At 36.8% G+C, this 20025-nt stretch overlaps 1 protein-coding gene across 28 annotated transcripts in view; it reads left to right on the top strand.

The window, feature by feature from the left end:
- Positions 1 to 20025, top strand: part of LOC143681162 (uncharacterized) — an 85957-nt gene that overhangs the window by 53003 nt on the left and 12929 nt on the right. For 9 of the 28 annotated variants that reach the window (XR_013174415.1, XR_013174413.1, XR_013174414.1 and 6 more), the window contains 3 exons: positions 4058 to 4170; positions 4916 to 4973; positions 10211 to 11047. Coding sequence is in view for 11 of the 28 variants with exons in the window: in XM_077157974.1 (XP_077014089.1) it covers positions 4290 to 4370; positions 4916 to 4973; positions 10165 to 10312; positions 10917 to 10989 (360 nt within the window). In the remaining 17 variants the exon portion in view is untranslated. Of the gene's footprint in view, positions 1 to 4057; positions 4171 to 4214; positions 4371 to 4915; positions 4974 to 9962; positions 10011 to 10164; positions 19369 to 20025 lie in introns of those variants that run through there. The other 19 variants (XM_077157975.1, XM_077157969.1, XM_077157972.1 and 16 more) reach the window with 15 other exon arrangements.

Below are 20025 nucleotides of genomic sequence, written 5' to 3'. Positions count from 1 at the left end.
AGTAGGGTGCTATATATTAATAAATGGGGCAATCTACCGAAAAGATTTTTATACAAATATTTATACATGAGGCAGACTCTGGCAAAACTGAAGGGAGAAATAGATGCCTCTCCAATAATAGTTGGAGACTTCAATACAATGCTCTTCTCAGTGGATAGAACATCTAGACGGAATCATTAAGGAAACAGAGAATTTCAATAAAATGATGAATGAATTAGTCCTAACAGATATATACAGAACAGAACCTCAATACAGTTGCATACACGTTCTTCTCAATTGCTCGTGAATTATTCTCCAGGATAGACCATGTTTTGAATCACGAAACAAGTCTCAATAAATTATAAAATAATGAAATTATACAAAACATTTTCTATGGTGATTATGGAATAAAGCTTGAAATCAATAACAGGCAGAGAAATGGAAAATCCACAAATATATGGAAGCTAAATAACATACTCTTAATCAGTATGTCAAAGAAGAAAGTGGAAGAGAAACCTGTAAGTATCTTGAGATGGAAGAAAATGAGAGTCCTTTATAAGCAGAGTGAAACTCAAAGAAAGCCACAGGCAATAAGAAACTGAAATCAGGGAAACATGGAAGAGAACAGAGGCCAGGAAACACCACCATGTGCATTGCCATGTGACAAGCTAAGGACAATATATCAGAACTTATGGAATGCAGCAAACACAGTGCTGAGAGGGAAATTATAGCCCTAAAAGTTTACATTTCAAAAAGAAGAGATAAAATGAAAAACCTAATTGCACACCTGGAGGAACTAAGAAAAAGTTAACAATCTAATGCAAAAGCAAGCAGAAGGAAACATATAATAAAAATTAGAGCAAAAATAAATGGAATTGAGAGTAGAAAACAATAGAATTAACAAAGCAACAAGTTGGTTCTTTGAGAAAATCAGTAAAATTGACAACCCTTAGTTAGACTGATAAAGGAAAAAAAAGAGAGAAGATTCAAACAAATAAAATCTGAAATGAGGGGAAAGGTCATTACTACTGACCCTACAGAAATAAAAAGGATCATAAGAGAGTACTATGAACAACCATATTCCAAACAATTAGACAATCTATTTTGTGAAAATTCTTGAATTGTATAGGAAATTTATCTGATTAGTTAGGATTCTGACTATTGAAATATTCAAGATTGAAGTTATATAACTATAAATCCTCCTCATAATTTATCAAATTTATCATGGGACCTTCATGCTGTCTTTTTACAAATCCTGGACAATCAACCCTGAGACATGGAGTCCTGGTACCCTCAGATCCCAGCTTGAAGATTCTAAGCAGAAACTGAGTCTGGTGCTATAGATATATCCTATATAAGGAAATTGTTGGTTTTTATATATTAACCTTGTTTCTTGCTGTATTCTTTTATTGTTCTAGCAAAGCTTTTCTTAAATTTATCTCAGATTTCCATGCACATAATAACAAGTACGGTGATTTGAATATGTATGTACCCCAGAAAAATATGTTTTTAAATTTATTCCATTCCTATCAGTGTGAACTCAACATTAGTAGGACCTTTATTGAGGTTACTTCAGTAAATGTGGCCCACCTCAGTCAAGATAGTTATTAATCCTATTATTGGAGTACTTTTTATGAAGAATGAAACTTAGGGGAAAAAAAGCCACAGAAAGTAAGAAGCTGAAATCAAGGAAATCCGAAAGAGAACAGATAGTCCAGGAGGGGCTGCCATATGGATTGACATGTGACAAGCCAAGAGCCAAGAATTGCCATCAGCCAGTCCTGGAATGCCTCAGGCTTCTGGGAGAAAGCATCTTTTTCACCATGCCTTCATTGGACTTTTTTTAGCTTCAAAATTGTAGGCAAATAAATTCCCATTGTTTAAGCCAGCCCATTTCATGGTATTTCATGGTATTTGACACTCTAGGAAACTAAAACAACACATTTGCTTGTGTTTCCCCAATGTTATATAATTCTTAAGCAATTACAAGTAATAAGTACAGCAATATCAGTGGATATTTGTTAAATCCATTTTAATAGACTTCAACGTTAAGATCACTGAAGGAGAAAAAGCAGTCAGTTAATTCAACAAACATTTATTGTAAACTTGTTGTATATATGTTACTAGAGTAAAAATTTAAGAAAAACAAGTTTACAACAGAAACAGTGGATCCTTATTATAACAAATGCACCACACTAATGCAAGGAGTTTATAGGGTGTTATATGGGAACTCTGTATTTTATGCATGATTTTTCTCTAAACCTACGGTTTCTCTAATAAAAAAAGAAAAGAAAGAAATCTGTTGCACAAGAAATACCATTCCAGATACTCGAAGACCAACATCAAATAAAATGTAAATTTCCCTACCTTCATGGAATTAATGTTCAAGATTTTTGTGAGGAGACTATAAGTCAAGGTCCCCACTAGAAACAGGTGTCACGCTCAGTTGGGACAATTGAGGAGAGTCAATAAAAGGGCTCTTGACAACCCATGGGCAGGTTTAGTGAACCACCCTGTGAAGAAACTATCACCACCAGGTCTGAAGTGAGAAAATGAACAATTACTGGGATCAGGCAGAAAATGTCACCCCAATAGAAGCTATGACCTTAGGAATAAGAACATTGTAATGTTGGAAGCATGACTCAGCAAACAGAGTCATCAGAATGCATACTCCATGTCCACTTGCTTAACACCCTCTAATGTGCTATCCTCTGGTAAGCAATCAAAAACCTACTCTATGCTTCTTCCTACAAGTCCATCCGCATATGTCTCCTTCAGATGTTGTCACCAATTTTCCATTCTTACTGTTTTCTGACCCACAAGTGCCAGTGAAGTGATTGAGCCATTGTACAAGAATCGATATAAATCTCAACTCAGAATCTCTGCATTCATCACAAAGTGTACGTATATACCTTGCTAAAGTGTGCACACTGGAAAGATTTCATTTCACCATATCCTTTCAGAAACACCTCACTGGGACTATAATTGCCGCCACATTCATTTCTAGATGATTCTACCATACATAGTAGGTTGTATGTGAAAGAGATTCAACCTGTCTCTGGCTACAGAGATCTCCCTTGGGAGTGCTTGGGAATGATTCACAGTATATATTTTTGACTAAATAACCAGGAATTTATTCAAAGGGACCCAGCTTCCTTATCAGTTGAAGACTACTGTCCATAAATTAGGATCTATAAAGGAACTGGAAAGATAGATTTGAATTCCTATGTGGAGACTTATGTTAATTTCTACCTATGAGAACTAGAATTTCATACTCTTACACATATACTCATACATACAAATCCATACATGTCACTTGTTCACAAACATGTCTGCATATTGGAAATGCCTGGAGAGTTTAAAAATATATGTCAGGATATCATTAGACACACATATCTACATCTGTATCTATTATCTTTATATATATATGTATAGACATTTATAGATATATATATACATATTTACATATCTTTATACTTATATATACGCACACCAACTAAAGATATGTATATAAAGGATGGGCTTCTCCTAAATACATGGTGAGAACATTCATATGATCAATTGGACCCTATCTAAATCTGTTTCATTCTTAGTAGTCTAATATCCTAAGTATCCATCGTCACAGATACCACTCGTTACTTATTTTACTATTGAGCAAGATCTTGATTTCCTTTGGTGTAGATTAGACATTGTATTTTTCCTTCTGGCTATACCTTGGTTTTTACTTCCATTATGGGCCTTGTGTCCATAAGGGAATTTGTATGGACAGGTTTCTCGTGAGTTACACTAGGAACACTTCTTGGGATTTAGAGAAATATGTAAGAAGTCTATTGTCTACTTTTTTTCTCAGCTGATAATAAACTTTCATTTTCACGAATCAAAAGGTCTTAAACCTGTACAAAGGATCCTGTTAGAGTCAGCCTTAAAAGCCTGATTCCCCAGGAAAGGTGTCCAGAGAAGACACTCAGGTTTTTCCCAACTGCATCCAAATGTCCTCTGATGAGATTGCTTCAGGATCTGATCAGAACCACACTTTGCATTTGACGAAAACGAAACCTTTAATAATATCATCCCCCAGCCCTGCAAATAGCGGAAATGCAGTGAGACTCCCTTCAAAGGATGGACGCGAAGATTTGTGGGAAATGTAGTCTGGACCCCTACAGCCGCGTCGCACGGCACTCGGAACGAATGGTAGGTTTCTTCTGCGCGTGCGCAGCCAGAGTTGCGAGGCTTCTTTCTTGTCTCGGGCTTCCCCTGAAGTGACTTGGATCGCCTCAGAGTGAACCCCGTGCACCTGGGGATACGAGCACATGGGGGACAGCCGTGAAAGGCAGGCCTGTGTCTCGAGCGAGAATGGCAAGTCCCTGGGAAGCCCCCAACTGCCATCAGACGTATGCACGCCATGTCCAGGGAGGCCCAAGGCAGGCGGTGGGGAGGCTGCGTGGATGCCCGGGGCCTTCCACTGTGCACTACCGCTGTGTCCCCCGTGCCACAACGACGATTAAAACAGATAGTTAAAAATCCTTGCTTTAAGGCATCCCTGTTCCCTTTATTCTGCTCTCTAGAGTTTTCTGTGCTGAGAAAATAAAGATCTGATATACCTGAAAGAAGGAATAGTATCTTATCCTTTGGTGCACTGTAAATTCTTTGTGCTTATTTGCTAGAAAGGCACAGTTGATGTAGGTAAATCAGTTGAGAAAAGTTTACATTCATCCCTCTGAAGAGCTGCAGATTAAGGCCACACGACTGTGTTCGAGTCGCACATGGGCAGATCCCACCATCTCAACATGGTCCTACTGATGTCTTTACACAGCCCACAGTGCCCAGTTCTTGTAGGGCACTACTCCCCTCTGAAGTACCAGAGTTTTAGTAGGCGAAGGTAGGAGCTGTGATGCTTACTAGATCTCTTGACCCTATTCTCTTTCTCTCCCCCCAGCTGAACCATCACAGTTCTCTGCATCTTCCTAAGAGCCACAGAAATGAAGAAGTCTCAGGTAAGCTCTTTTCATTCCCACTTTGTTTTGTAATGGATTTAGGAGTTTTATAAAAGTCCATACATTAATTGAAAAAGGAGAGCTAGAAATAGATAAAATCAATCTTGAGGGTACATTTCCCATTAATCCTGATGTCTGCTGTTAGCATTTGGTAGGTAACCCATGTTAGGGCAAGTAACTTCCCTCCAGTTACCAGTTTACTAAGATGTCATGTCAGTGATGAGTTTGCATTGAATTCTATTGAGTACTTTTTGCATATTTATTGAAAGAAAGCCGTAGTTTCTTTAATCAGTAAATATGGTGAATGCTGTAATCTGCTTTCTAATGTGAATGTATTAAATTCTTAAATAGGCTGTACTTACTAATAAATGATGAATTTTTATTGTTCTTAACAATAAATAAATGTTCTTAAGGGTTCTGTTGTTATTGTTTTGCTGAAATTATGTTTAGGATTTTTATTTTTATATTCCCAAACTAGATTAGACTATAATTTTCCTGTGTTCCTACCTAATAATGATGTCATAGTTATAGTTTCCAAAGGAAATGGGGACACTTTTTTTTTTCTGTTCTTTCTTTTACTTTGTAGTAATTTAGATGAGAAAATTGCTTGTTACTTGTATGTTTTTGCAAAACTTACCTATAAAATTGTGCCATTGGAGACTTTTGGGGTACAGATTTTGATTATTGAATTGAATTAAGAAATATCTATTGAATTAAGAAATATCTATAGTCATATATCTATCCTGAATTTTTTCATTGAATTTTTATCCTTACATTTTTGTAGAAAGTTATCTCCATTTATATTTTTAGATGTATATTCATGAGCTACTCTTAGGATTTTAGAATCTTTATGTGTCCTTTGTCATATAAGTATTTCTTTTCTTGATCAGTTTTTGTATTTTATTTTAGTATTGAGGCTACTGATCAGAAAAAACAAAATATGTTCTAGTTGGCCCAATCCAGAACTTAAAATGTTAGTGCCCTAGTGTTGGTAGCATTTTGTGCTGGCTCTGTGCTGTAAATATTTGAGTAGAGGAAACATGAACTCACCATATTTATGTTCTCCACCTCTCCAGACCCACATGCCAGTGCATTTATTGAGAATATACTTTCTCTTCTGAAATGCCTTGACACCTCTGTTCAAGGGGCTCCATATATGTCGTCCCTTTCTGAATTCTGTTTACTTGGTTATTCTATGTTTATCCTTTTGCAGTTATTATAGTGTCTTAGTGTCTTTTACAGAAAGATTTGAAATGAGGTAATGTGTCTTCCAACTTTGTTCTTTATCAGAATTGTTTTGAATATTGTGGATCACTTGCAATTTATATAAGTATTTTAAAATAAGCTTCTTATAAAAGCCTGAGATTTTTAAAAAAACAAAAAACAAAAAACAAACAAACAAACAAAACCCTGAGATTTTAATTTTGATTGTACGATATCTTTATCATATTGAGTCTTAAAGATCATGAACACAGTATTTCCCTCCATTTATTTAAGTCATAACAAAGGGTTTTAACTTGAGAAAGGACAGATTTGACATCTATTTCTAAAGAATAACTTTGATACTATTTGAGAACATAATAGCAATAAAGGAAACATGAACAATGCAGGTGGCTATTTTAGTAATTCTAGCAAGAAATGATACTCATAAGGGTGTTAGCAGTTATGGAACTTCAAAGTGGTCAGATTCTGGATGTATTTTGAAGGTAGAACCAACAGGATCAGAGTGCCTGTTTCCCTGCAGCCTTGCAAATAGAGGGTGTTCTGTCAAACTTTCTGAGTTGTTGCCAGGTGTGGTAAAAACATGATATCTTTTATGTTCTGAATTTGATAAGTTTTTATGTTCTGATGAGTAAAGTGGAGCAACTTTTATTGTTTGTGGCTCTTTTGTATTTTTAAAGGGTGTGACAATATCATTTATTTGTATATGCTATGACTGTTTACCTAGAAAATCTTATGACCAACTATCAGATTTAATAACAGTTCAATTAAGATATCCTAATGCAAAAAATATAAACAAAGAGCATAGCTTTCTTTATAAAGACAAAACCCAGTTGCACAATGCAAAGGAAGAAATCCCATTTACAAGAACAGCAACAAAATTTGGGCATTAATTTAAGAAAAATACAATTATATGATGAAAACTACCAAAGCTTTCAAAAATATTATGAAAGTAGATTTTTAAGAAATGAGAACATGCAGCATATTTATGAATGGGAAGCCTGAATATTTTAAAGATATCTGTTCTTCATGAAATATTTACCAGTTTTTTCCATGCCAATAAAAATGGATTTTGTTAGTGCTTTACTCTTTAGCTCTTGTAAATATTACACAAAATTGGCAAGAAACTTTTCGAACAGGTGTTTTTTTAAAAACATTTTTTATTGTGAAATATAACATGCAGAAAATTGATATATTTCAAAGCAGAATTTAACAAGTAGTTATAGGGCAAATTTCAAAGTAGGGTATGGGTTACAGTTTCACAATTTCAGGTATTTCCTACTAGCTATTCCGAATCACTAGTGACAAAAGAGAAATACCAGTATAATAATTCAATAGTCATAATCATTAGTTAATTTCATCTTCTCTCTAACAACTCCTCCCTCTGATTTGATCTTTCTCCCAATATTCAGGAATATTTGTGCAATGATCATTCTGACTTCTTCATGTTGAAAAGGGGTGCTGATGTTATGGAATAGGGGGATGCAACTGGTTAGTTTTCTTTGAGAGACTGGTACCTCTGGGTTTCAGGGTTTCTCTGACATAGGAACCATCTAGTGTTTTAAGTTTCTGGAAAATGAACTTAGTCAGTGAAACTTTTATGGCATCTCAGATAGAGCCATGGATATTGTTTATGGTTTTTAGGAAGACTGTTGGTTGTGCTTGGCATGCTGTGGCAATTTACAATATCTAGCTGAAGCTTGCATAACAGTTACCTCCAGAATAGCCTCTTGACTCTGTTTAAACTCCCTTAGCCACTGAAACCTTATTTGTTACGTGTTTTTTCTGCCCTTTGGTCAAGTAGGCATTGTCAGTCCCATGATGCCAGCGAGGCTCATCCCTGTGAGTCATGGCCCACATTTCCAGGGAGACCCACACCCCTGAAAGTCATGTCCCATGTCGTGGGGAAGATAATGAATTTATTTACAGAGTTGTGCTTAGAGAAAGAGGGAGGCCATATCTGAGCCACAGAAGAGATTCTCTGAAAGTGAACCTCTTAGGCGTAATTATAGGTAGGCTTATATTTCCTGTTACAGAAATAAATTTCACAGGAGCAAGGCTGCAGATTGAGGATTTGGGCTATCAATTTTGGAGTCCCTAGTTCTTGAGAGAGTGTTAGTAATTTCCCAGGGGGAAACATTTAATAGTTCCATATTTTTTACTCCAGTCCCTCAAGGGACTTTGCATTACTTTTTAATTATATGTCTAGTTAACTCTGAAATGTATCAGGGTATTTTATTAAGTTATATAGAATTACAAGATCTCATTCCCAATCTAGGCTCCATGTGTTTATGTTTAAATGAGCTGGCCAGACAGGTTATGTGCTACACAGAATGTAAGTTTTGTACAAAATAAAATCTCTTCCTTTGGTCTCACACAGAAGGTGAAGTTTTAAAATACAGACATCATCATCCTTTACCCTGTATTATGATTTACCTTAGTCCCAACCAGAGCACCTTCATTTGTGTCTCCAATTAAAGTCTGCTTTCTTTTTTGGCTCCTTTACTAGTTGCTGTATGGAGTGATACTGACTTTCAGTGCTAACTGTGAGTCTTAGGTGTCACACAAGTGTCCAAAGTTTCAGGAAAATACCAGGATATTTTCTTAAATAGCTTATTGAAAAATAAGTGTTTTCAGGATTTTTTGGATGTATTTTTTCAAAAAATAGTTTATATTGAGATCACTATAGATTCACAGGAATTGGCAAAAATTGTTTTCTTAAACAAGTGTCTCCCAATGGTTACATCCTCTATGACTATAATACAATATGAACACAAGTAAGACTCTGTAAAACGAGGAGTGTGAATAGTTTTGTACCATTTTCTCTTGTGTAGTTTTATGTAACCACCACTTCCGTCAAGGTAGAACTGTTCTATCAGCTGATCATACTACCCCTTTATATATAGTCATATGTACCTCCTATCAATGACCATTCCTAATCTGCGCAACTACAGATGTGTTGTTCACACATAGTGTGAACTCTATAGTTTTTTTTATTTCAAGAATGTTATATAAATAGAATCATACAGCATATGTTGTGTTGAGATTAGCATTTTCACTCAGCATAATGCTCTTGTGATCCATCAAAGTTGTAGTTTCTGTGAATAGTTCAGTCCTTTTATAGCTACCCAGGGTTTCATTGTATGAATTTTAGCAGTGTTTGGCCATTCATCTGTGGAAGGACATTATGTTTTTTTTCATTATTTTGCTATTACATGCATTGCTGCTATAAGCATTTGCGTACAAGTTTTCATTTCTCTGGGATAAATAGCCAGGAGTGTCATTGCTATGCCATATTGTTCATGTTTGTTTAATTTTTCAAGAATTCCCCGCTATTCTTTAGAATGACTACATTATTTTATATTGCTATGAGCAATGTATGAGAGGTCCAGTTACTCCCTTTCATGGCAAGTACTTGATACTGTCATTAGTTTTTATTAGAGGTATGTAGTATAATTTTATTTTGTCAGGTATTAATACAACTATTCAGACTTTCTTTTTATTTGTGTTTGCATGGTTTTTCTTTCCTTTTACTTTTACATAACTTCTCTGGTTTTTATCTTTAAAGTGGATTTCTTATACACCTCATTTGTTGGAGTCTTGGAGGCATCATGTAGTTGGGTGTTGCTGTAAATCTCTGCCTTTTAATTGGACTGATTAGACCATTGTTTCATTTCTTAAATGTTAGTGTTATGACTGAGTTTGAATGTACTGTAGGAATATTTACTAATTATTTTTCCTATTTCTTCTTTTTTTTTCTTTTTTCAGTCTTTAACTCATCATAGTCTACCTTCAAATAATGTTTTCACTTCACATGTAAGAATCATTTACATGTTTCTTCCATTTTCTCTCTTTGTTACTCTTTGTTCTTTTTATCATATGTTTTACTTATATATATGTTATAAATTGCAGAATGCATTGTTGGGTTTTTTTTTTTAATGTTTTTTTTGTTGTTGTTGTTAATTTTCAGTAGACGGAATCCAGTGCCGGCAACGGGGCTTTTCCCCATCTTTCAGATTCCTGACTTCCCCAGGTGGGATGCCTGTCACCATCAGAGCAGTGATGGATCCGGGACAGTTTCTGGAACCAGGTACCAGGGAGCACTACTCATCTGACTGGTAAGTACTGGGGTGTGTTTGGTATCAACCCACTTGTGAAAGGCCAGGGGGGCCTGAGTGGAAGGAGAGCTTGATCACCTCCCAGAGACTCTCCAAGTACCAGTCTCCAGTTGGAGGACCAGGGGAAATGGAAGTCTTCATGTTCAGTTCCAGGAAGGGTGGTGTGAGTGTGTGGATGCATGCATGTATTTGTGTGCATGAAAGGAATCCTGAGCCTTAGGAGCCGTGTTCCAGGCTACAATTGATTTCAGACCCTGCAATTCCTGTGACATAGCTTAAGGGCCAGGCCAGACTAAATGAAGTGACAGTTTGTTCAGAACTCTCTGTTGTTTGTCTGTAAGCCCTCTCCCCAATCGTTGGTGCCACTAATATGGGAGGAGAAGTCAGTAAGACCCCATTATGGTGCATAATGTCCACCATTGGACAGTGTTCTCTTGGAGGCTATGTGCACTCTGAATCACCATCTGCTCTATGGTGCTCTTTCTCCCATACTGAGGATTCACAGGTCCAGGAATCAATGGGTAGAAATGGGAGTGTTACCACTCACTATTACCCCTACCCATCCCCTGAAAAAAGTTTTGCTTTCTGTCCCTACAACCTTAAGTTCTGCTGGTCTACAGATGTTAGTTCCAAAAGGAGGATTCTCCCACCAGAAAACAAAGCAGTTATTCCATTGAACTTGAAGTTAAAACTTCTGGCTGGCCAGTTTGGGCTTCCATGCTTCTGAATCAACAGGTAAGCGAGAGGATTGCTGTACTGGCTGGGGTGATTGATCCTGACTATCAAGGGTAAATAGAACTGCAACTATGCAGTGGAAGTAAAGAAGAGTTTTTCTGGAATATAGGAGACTCCCTCGGGTGTCTCTTAGTACTACTCTGCCTTGTTATTAAAGTTAATGGAAAACTACAATAACACAATCTAGGCAGGCATGAAGGTTTGGGTCACCTTACCAGGCAAAGAACCAAGATCAGCTGAAGTGCTTGCGGAAGGTAAAGGGAACCTGGAATGGGGAGTTGAAGAAGGTGTTGATAAATATGAACTACAATCATATGACCACTTACAGAAATGAAGACTGTGAAGGTATGAATATTTTCTCTTTGTTTTGTTATGGATATGTTTGTATTTGTACATAAAGCAAGTATATTTGTTTTCTTCTTTTATCTCCTTATCACATGGTGTTCTAGTTTGCTAGTTGCCAGAATGCAATACACCAGAAGCAGAATGGCTATTAAAAAGGGAAATTTAATAAGTTGCTAGTTTACAGTTTTTAGGCCATGGAAATGTCCAAATTAAAGCAAGTCTATAGGAATGTCCAATCTGAGGCATTCAGGGAAAGATACCTTGATTCAAGAAGGCCAGTGAAGTTCAGGGTGTCTTTCAAGTGGAAAGGCACATGGCGAACATGGTCAGGGTTTCTCTGTCATCTGGAAAGGAACATGGCAAACATGGTGTCATCTGGTATCTTCTTCTCCAGCTCCCCGGGAGCATTTTCCTTCTTCATTTCCAAGTGTCACTGGCTGATGGACTCTCTGCTTCGTGGTCCTTTGGCATTCTCTGTTCTCTCAGAATCTCCAGTCTTTTCCAACAGTGCTTCCTCTTTTAAAGGATTCCAGTAAAGTAATCAAGACCCACCTGGAATGAATGAGACATATGTCCACCTAATAAAGTTTAATACCCACACTTGATTGAGTCACATCTCCATAGATATAATGTAATTAAAGTTTCCAACATACAGTACTGAATAGGGATTAGAAGAAACAGTTGCCTTTACAAAATGGTATTGGGATTAAAACATGGGTTTTCTAGGATACATGAATCCTTTCAAACCAGCACATATGGCATAGGTTATATTGTTTATGTCATAGTATTTAAGTTATAGGATATCAAGTTTAAGAATAAATATTACCCAAGGACTTGTACTCTATTTTGGAGAGATTTAGTGTGTTTCTTCCATGGCTATGAGATATTAAATTTGTTGTTTTAAGCCACCTAGTCTGTTTCTTTGTTGGAGCTGCTCCAGTTGACAGATGAATATTGTTAGGTGAAAAACTATGTCTGTTACTGCTATAGTTTGCTAGTAGCTGCTGGAATGTGATATACCAGAAACAGAATGGATTTAAAAAGGGGAATTTTCTAAGTTGCAGGTTTACAGTTCTAAAGGAGTAAAAATATCCAAATTAAGCAAGTCTATAGAAATGTCCCAATTAAGTCACCAACAGAAGATTACCTTCACTCAAGAAAGGCTGATGAAGTTCAGGATTTCTCTCTCAACTGGAAAGACACATGGCAAACATAGTGGCGTCTCCTAGCTTTCTCTCCAGGTTTCTTGTTTATGAATCTCCCCCTAGGGAGTTTTTTCTCTTCATCTCCAAAGGTCTGTCATGGTTCTCTTAAGACTCTGAAGCTCTCTCTAAAATGTTTCCTCATTTAAAGGATTCCAGTAAACTAATCAAGACCCACTTGGAATGGGTGGAGTCACATCACCACCTAATCAAAAAGTTAATACAGTAGGGTGAGTCACATATCCATGGAGCTAATCTAATCAAAAGATTCCAACTTACATTATTGAATAGGGATTAAAAGAAGTGGTTGCTCCCACAAGTTTTGATTATGATTAAAATATGACTTTTCTAGGGTATATAGTCTTTTCAAACTGGCACATTGCTCCTTCTAGACCCTAAAAAAGACATGTTTTACCTATATACAAAATACATTCACTCCCATATCACAAAGCCCTTAAAGCATTTTAGTAACAATAGAAATACAATAGAAGATTAAACCAGTACAAAGTCAGCTACATGCATGGTCTTTCCTAAGGCAAAATTCTCTTCTGGCTCTGGACCTGTAAAACTCAGAACAGTTGTCTGCTGCCAACGAACAAAGGAGGGACAGTCATAGAATACATATTCCCATTTCCATAAGGAGAAGCTGGAAGGAACACAGGTGTCACCGGACCCAAGCAGTTTTGAAAACCAGCAGGGCAAACTCCATTAGATTTCAAACTCTCTCCTGGCCCTTAAGCAATGTCACAGGAATTGCAGGGTCTGAAATCAATTGTAGCCTGGAACACGGCTCCTAAGGCTCAGGATTCCTTTCATGCACACAAATACATGCATGCATCCACACACTCACACCACCCTTCCTGGAACTGAACATGAAGACTTCCATTTCCCCTGGTCCTCCAACTGGAGACTGGTACTTGGAGAGTCTCTGGGAGGTGATCAAGCTCCCCTTCCACTCAGGCCCCCCTGGCCTTTCACAAGTGGGTTGATACCAAACACACCCCAGTACTTACCAGTCAGATGAGCAGTGCTCCCTGGTACCTGGTTCCAGAAACTGTCCCGGATCAAGACCCACTTGGAATGGATGGAGTCATATCTTCATCTAATCAAAAAGTTAATACCTCCTTTTGGGCGTGTCACATCTTCATGGAGATAATTTAATCAATTTACCAATGTGAAGTGCTGAATAGGAATTAAAAGAAAAGACTGCCTCCGTAAGATGGCTCAGTAGTAACACATGGTTTTTCTAGGGTACATAATCCTTTCAAACCAGCACAGGGTCCTAGCAAATCTATAAATGTGTAGAAATGGCTTTTGAGTTACTTTGTAGTTAGTGATCAGAAGAATTATAACTTATGTGATAGAAAAAAATATTTGATAAAATGACACCCTTTTATGATGAAATCACTCAACAATTGGGTCTATAATAGAAATCTCTCAGCATGGAAAGGGGCCCTAGTTAAAACCCCACCGCTATCGTCTTAATGATGAAAAAGTGAAAATTTTATTAGGGTGCCTCTTCCTTTCAATTCTATTACACACTCTATTGGAAGTTCTGAGTTGAGGAATTAGGCTAGTAAAAAAATATATATGGCATGCATATTGGAAAGGAAGAAGTAAAACTAACTTTATTCTCAGATGACATGCTCTTTATTGTGTTAGTTTGCTAAAACTGCCAGAATGCAATATACAAGAGATGGAACAGCTTTTAAAATGGGAATTTATTGCATTACAAGTTCACAGTTGTAAGGCTGTAAAAATGTCCAAATTAAGGCACCAAAAGAGGTTACCTTCACTCACAAAAGACTGCTGCTGTTTGGAAAAGCCATATCATCTGGGAAGGCACCTGCCTGGTTTCTGTTTGTCTCTTGTTCCTGGGCTCCATTTCTTTCAGCTCCTCTTTCCTGTGGGGGTTCCTCACTTGGCTTCTCAGAGAATGGGATTCATCTCTTGGCTTCCCTTGGCTCTCTCCAGGTTCTGGCTTGCTTTGCATCTCATGGAAAGGCACATGGCAATGCCTGCTGAGCCCTGCATCTTCAAATGTCTCGGTTTCCTGCTGGCTCTTTTGTATCTGTTGCATGTATTCCCAAGCATCTCTACATCGTAGGTTTCTCCAAAATCTTTCCACTTTTAAAGCACTCTGAATTACACAACTAATCGTGGTGCTGTGCTTTGAAATTTTTTTTTATTAATTAAAAAAAGATTAACTAACAAAACATTTAGAAATCATTCCATTCTACATATACAATCAGTAATTTTTAACATCATGACATAGTTGCATATTCATCATTTCTTACTACATTTGCATCGATTTATAAAAAGAAGTAAAAAGACAACAGAAAAAGAAATAAAACGATAATAGAAAAAAACAAAAAAAAAACCACTCTATCTCACATGCAGCTTCATTCAATGTTTTAACATAATTACATTGCAATTAGGTAGTATTGTGCTGTCCATTTTTGAGTTTTTGTATCCAGTCCTGTTGCACAGTCTGTATCCCTTCAGCTCCAATTACCCATTATCTTACCCTATTTCTATCTCCTGGTGGTCTCTGTTACCAATGACATATTCCAAGTTTATTCTGTAATGTCGGTTCACATCAGTGGGACCATACAGTATTTGTCCTTTAGTTTTTGGCTTGTCTCACTCAGCATAATGTTCTCTAGGTCCATCCATGTTATTACATGCTTCATAAGTTTATTCTGTCTTAAAGCTGTATAATATTCCATCGTATGTATATACCACAGTTTGTTTAGCCACTCATCTGTTGATGGACATTTTGGCTGTTTCCATCTCTTTGCAATTGTAAATAACGCTGCTATAAACATTGGTATGCAAATGTCCATTTGTGTCTTTGCCCTTAAGTCCTCTGAGTGGATACCTAGCAATGGTATTGCTGGGTCGTATGACAATTCTACATTCAGCTTTTTGAGGAACTGCCAAACTGCCTTCCACAGTGGTTGCACCATTTGACATTCCCACCAACAGTGGATAAGTGTGCCTCTTTCTCCGCATCCTCTCCAGCACTTGTCATTTTCTGTTTTGTTGATAATGGCCATTCTGGTGGGTGTGAGATGATATCTCATTGTGGTTTTGATTTGCATTTCTCTAATGGCCAGGGACATTGAGCATCTCTTCATGTGCCTTTTGGCCATTTGTATTTCCTCTTCTGAGAGGTGTCTTTCAAGTTTTTTTCCCATTTTGCAGTTGGGTTGGCTGTCTTTTTGTTGTTGAGTTGAACAATCTCTTTATAAATTCTGGATACTAGAACTTTATCTGATATGTCATTTCCAAATATTGTCTCCCATTGTGTAGGCTGTCTTTCTACTTTCTTGATGAAGTTCTTTGATGCACAAAAGTGTTTAATTTTGAGGAGCTCCCATTTATTTATTTCTTTCTTCAGTGATCTTGCTTTAGGTGTAAGGTCCATAAAACCGCCTCCAGTTATAAGCTTCATAAGATATCTCCTTACATTTTCCTCTAACTGTTTTATGGTCTTAGACCTAATGTTTAGATCTTTGATCCATTTTGAGTTAACTTTTGTATAGGGTGTGAGATGTGGGTCCTCTTTCATTCTTTTGTATATGGATATCCAGTTCTCTAGGCACCATTTATTGAAGAGACTGTTCTGTCCCAGGTGAGTTGGCTTGACTGCCTTATCAAAGATCAAATGTCCATAGATGAGAGGGTCTATATCTGAGCACTCTATTCGATTCCATTGGTCAATATATCTGTCTTTATGCCAGTACCATGCTGTTTTGACCACTGTGGCTTCATAATATGCCTTAAAGTCAGGCAGTGTGAGACCTCCAGCTTTGTTTTTTTTTCCTCAAGATACTTTTAGCAATTCGGGGCACCCTGCCCTTCCAGATAAGTTTGCTTATTGGTTTTTCTATTTCTGAAAAATAAGTTGTTGGGATTTTGATTGGTATTGCGTTGAATCTGTAAATCACTTTAGGTAGAATTGACATCTTAACTATGTTTAGTCTTCCAATCCATGAACATGGTATGCCCTTCCATCTATTTAGGTCTTCTGTGATTTCTTTTAACAGTTTCTTGTAGTTTTCTTTGTATAGGTCTTTTGTCTCTTTAGTTAAATTTATTCCTAAGTATTTTATTCTTTTAGTTGCAGTTGTAAATGGAATTCGTTTCTTGATTTCCCCCTCAGCTTGCTCATTGCTAGTGTATAGAAACACTACAGATTTTTGAATGTTGATCTTGTAACCTGCTACTTTGCTGTACTCGTTTATTAGCTCTAGTAGTTTTGCTGTGGATTTTTCAGGGTTTTCGACGTATAGTATCATATCATCTGCAAACAGTGATAGTTTTACTTCTTCCTTTCCAATTTTGATGCCTTGTATTTCTTTTTCTTGTCTAATTGCTCTGGCTAGAACTTCCAACATGATGTTAAATAACAGTGGTGATAGTGGACATCCTTGTCTTGTTCCTAATCTTAGGGGAAAGTTTTCAGTTTTTCCCCATTGAGGATGATATTGGCTGTGGGTTTTTCATATATTCCCTTTATCATTTTAAGGAAGTTCCCTTGTATTCCTATCCTTTGAAGTGTTTTCAACAGGAAAGGATGTTGAATCTTGTTAGATGCCTTCTCTGCATCAATTGAGATGATCATGTGATTTTTCTGCTTTGATTTATGGTATGGTGTATTACAAATTAATTGATTTTCTTATGTTGAACCATCCTTGCATACCTGGGATGAATCCTACTTGGTCACGATGTATAATTCTTTTAATGTGTTGCTGGATTCGATTTGCTAGAATTTTGTTGAGGATTTTTGCATCTATATTCATTAGAGAGATTGGTCTGTAGTTTTCTTTTTTTGTAATATCTTTGCCTGGTTTTGGTATGAGGGTGATGTTGGCTTCATAGAATGAATTAGGTAGCTTTCCCTCCACTTCAATTTTTTTGAAAAGTTTGAGCAGAGTTGGTACTAATTTGTGCTTTGAAATTTATTGCTTTTTTGTATATATGTTATTTTTCACAAAAAAAGCAAGAAAAAAAAGTCGATTGTCGTGATAAAAAAGTATTTAAGCCTTCTAGCCTCCTATATTCTGGAGCTACTAGAAGGAAAAATCTGAAAGGATCGTAGGGTGTCACATGACAAACTCTGGGATCTGTCCTGTAACTTCTTGTTGAGGAGTGCTTTGAAAACTATTGCTTTTCCATTTCTTTGCTTTGTTTATATATTATACTGTACAGTCAAAAACTTAAAAAAAAGTTACCATCCACTATTGGGTGGGTCACATCTCTATGGAAAGAATAAAAAGATCCCACCCAACAATATTGAATGAGGATTAAAGAGCATGGCTTTTTTAGGGTGTTCAAGAATTTCAGACCAGCACAGATGCCAAGGCAAGTAACTGAAGAAGATATAGTCTAATGAAAAAGTGATGCTGGAATAGAATCCAACAGCACACTAAAAAAATTATACACTGTGACCAAGTGGGTTTTATTCTAGGTATGCAAAGTTGGTTCAAAATAAGAAAATCAAGCAATGTAATACAAAACATTTAGAAATTGAAGGAGAAAGCCACCTGATTTATCTCAGTTGACACAGAGAAAGGCATTCAACAAAACTCTGCATCCTTTCTTGATAGAAACATTTCCAAATGTAAGAATCTAAGGAAACTTCCTCAACATGACAACATGATAAAGCTAACATCGTATGAAATGGTGAAAGACTGAATGCCTTCCCCCTAAGATCAGGAATGAGACAAGGATGCCCCACTGTTATCATTTTATTTAACATTGTGCTAGAAGTTTTAGCTACAGCAATTAGACAAGAAATAAAAAGCATTCAAATTGGGAAGGGAGAAGTAAAACTCTCATTATTGGCAGACACCATGATTCTGTATTAGGAAAATCCTGAAAAATTTTTGACAGTGCTATTGGAGCTAATAAATGAATTCCGCAAAGTGGTGGGATACAAGATCAACAAAAATCAGTTTTATTTCTAAAACTAGTAATGAGCTATCTGAGAAGGTAATTAGATAAAAACATCCCATTCACAATAGCATCTAAAAGAATCAACATCTAGGAGTAATTTTAATGAGGGGTGTAAAAGACCTGTACATAGAAAACTAAGAAACATTGCTATCTCTGTGGAGATAACCTAATGAAGTTTGCAACCTATAGTACTGAATAGGGATTAGGAGAAACCATTGCTTCCCCAAATATGATAAGGATTAAAACATGGCCTTTCTAGGGTACATAAATGATTTCAAACCAGCACAGACCCTCTCAATTCTGGGTGTGACCTTTTGATTATATTACTTCCATGAAGATGTGATACACCCAACTGTGGGTGAGACCTTTGGATCAGATGGAGATATGACTGCACCCATTTGAAGTGGGTCCTGATTACTTTACTGAAGTCCTCTAAAAGGGGAGTATTGTAGAGAAAGCACATTTGCTTCAGAGCCAACAGAGACACAGATGTTTGGAAATGCAGAAGCCCCAGGAGACACCAGGAACTGAGAGACCTCACAGAAGTTATACAAGAACCAAAGCTGGCAGAGAGTTACACATCTGGTGATGAAGAAGGGAAATGCCCCCAGAGAAGCTGTATGGAACCAAGAGCAAAAGAATCAGCAGATGCCAGCCACTTGCCTTCCCAGATGACAGAGGTGTTCTGGATGCCATTGGTCTTTCTTAATTCAAGGTATCTTGTGGTCAGGATGCCTAAGCTTAGACATTTTTATCACCTTAGAACTATAAACTTGTAACTTAATAAATCCCCTTTATAGAAGACAACCAATTTCTTTTTTTTTTTTTTTTTTTTTTAAAGAAAGGGAGGAAGGGAAGGAAAGATAGAAGGAAGGAAGGGAGGAAGAAAGGGAAACATCTTTAAACATTTTCTTGTTTTATTATATTTTGTTTGTTTGTTTGTTTTTTACATGGGCTGGGGCCGGGAATCGAACCGAGGTCCTCCGGCATAGCAGGCAAGCACTCTTGCCCGCTGAGCCACCGCGGCCCGCCGACAACCAATTTCTGGTATATTGCATGCTGGCAGCATTAACAAATTGAAAAATGTTTCGTACTACAAGAACATAATTTACATATTAGAATAGCATGCTTGGATTTCCTGTTTCTAGAGATAAGCTCAGAGAATCATTTTTCTTCAAAATAGTAGAAAATTGTCAAGTATACTGACTTTATTAATGTAGGAATTGTTAACATTTTGCTATAATTTTCTAATTGTGTTTTGCTGAAATATTTTAAGGAAATTACACATATGTAACACAAACCTTAACACTTTCATATGTATCTCTAAAAAAAGTAAGTAAGCTTAGCTTCATGATCACAATTAACAAGAGCAACAATTATTTTCCTTTTAATTTCTGATATTAGTACATCCATAAGTTTCCCCAGGTATTTCCATATGTCTTCCTTAGCTTTTGTTTTCTCTACCCA

Source organism: Tamandua tetradactyla, chromosome 4 (assembly GCF_023851605.1).
Source record: "Tamandua tetradactyla isolate mTamTet1 chromosome 4, mTamTet1.pri, whole genome shotgun sequence".
Lineage (NCBI taxonomy): Eukaryota > Metazoa > Chordata > Mammalia > Pilosa > Myrmecophagidae > Tamandua > Tamandua tetradactyla.
The sequence above is the reverse complement of the archived record's forward strand: the minus strand, read 5'-3'. Positions and strand labels throughout refer to the sequence as shown.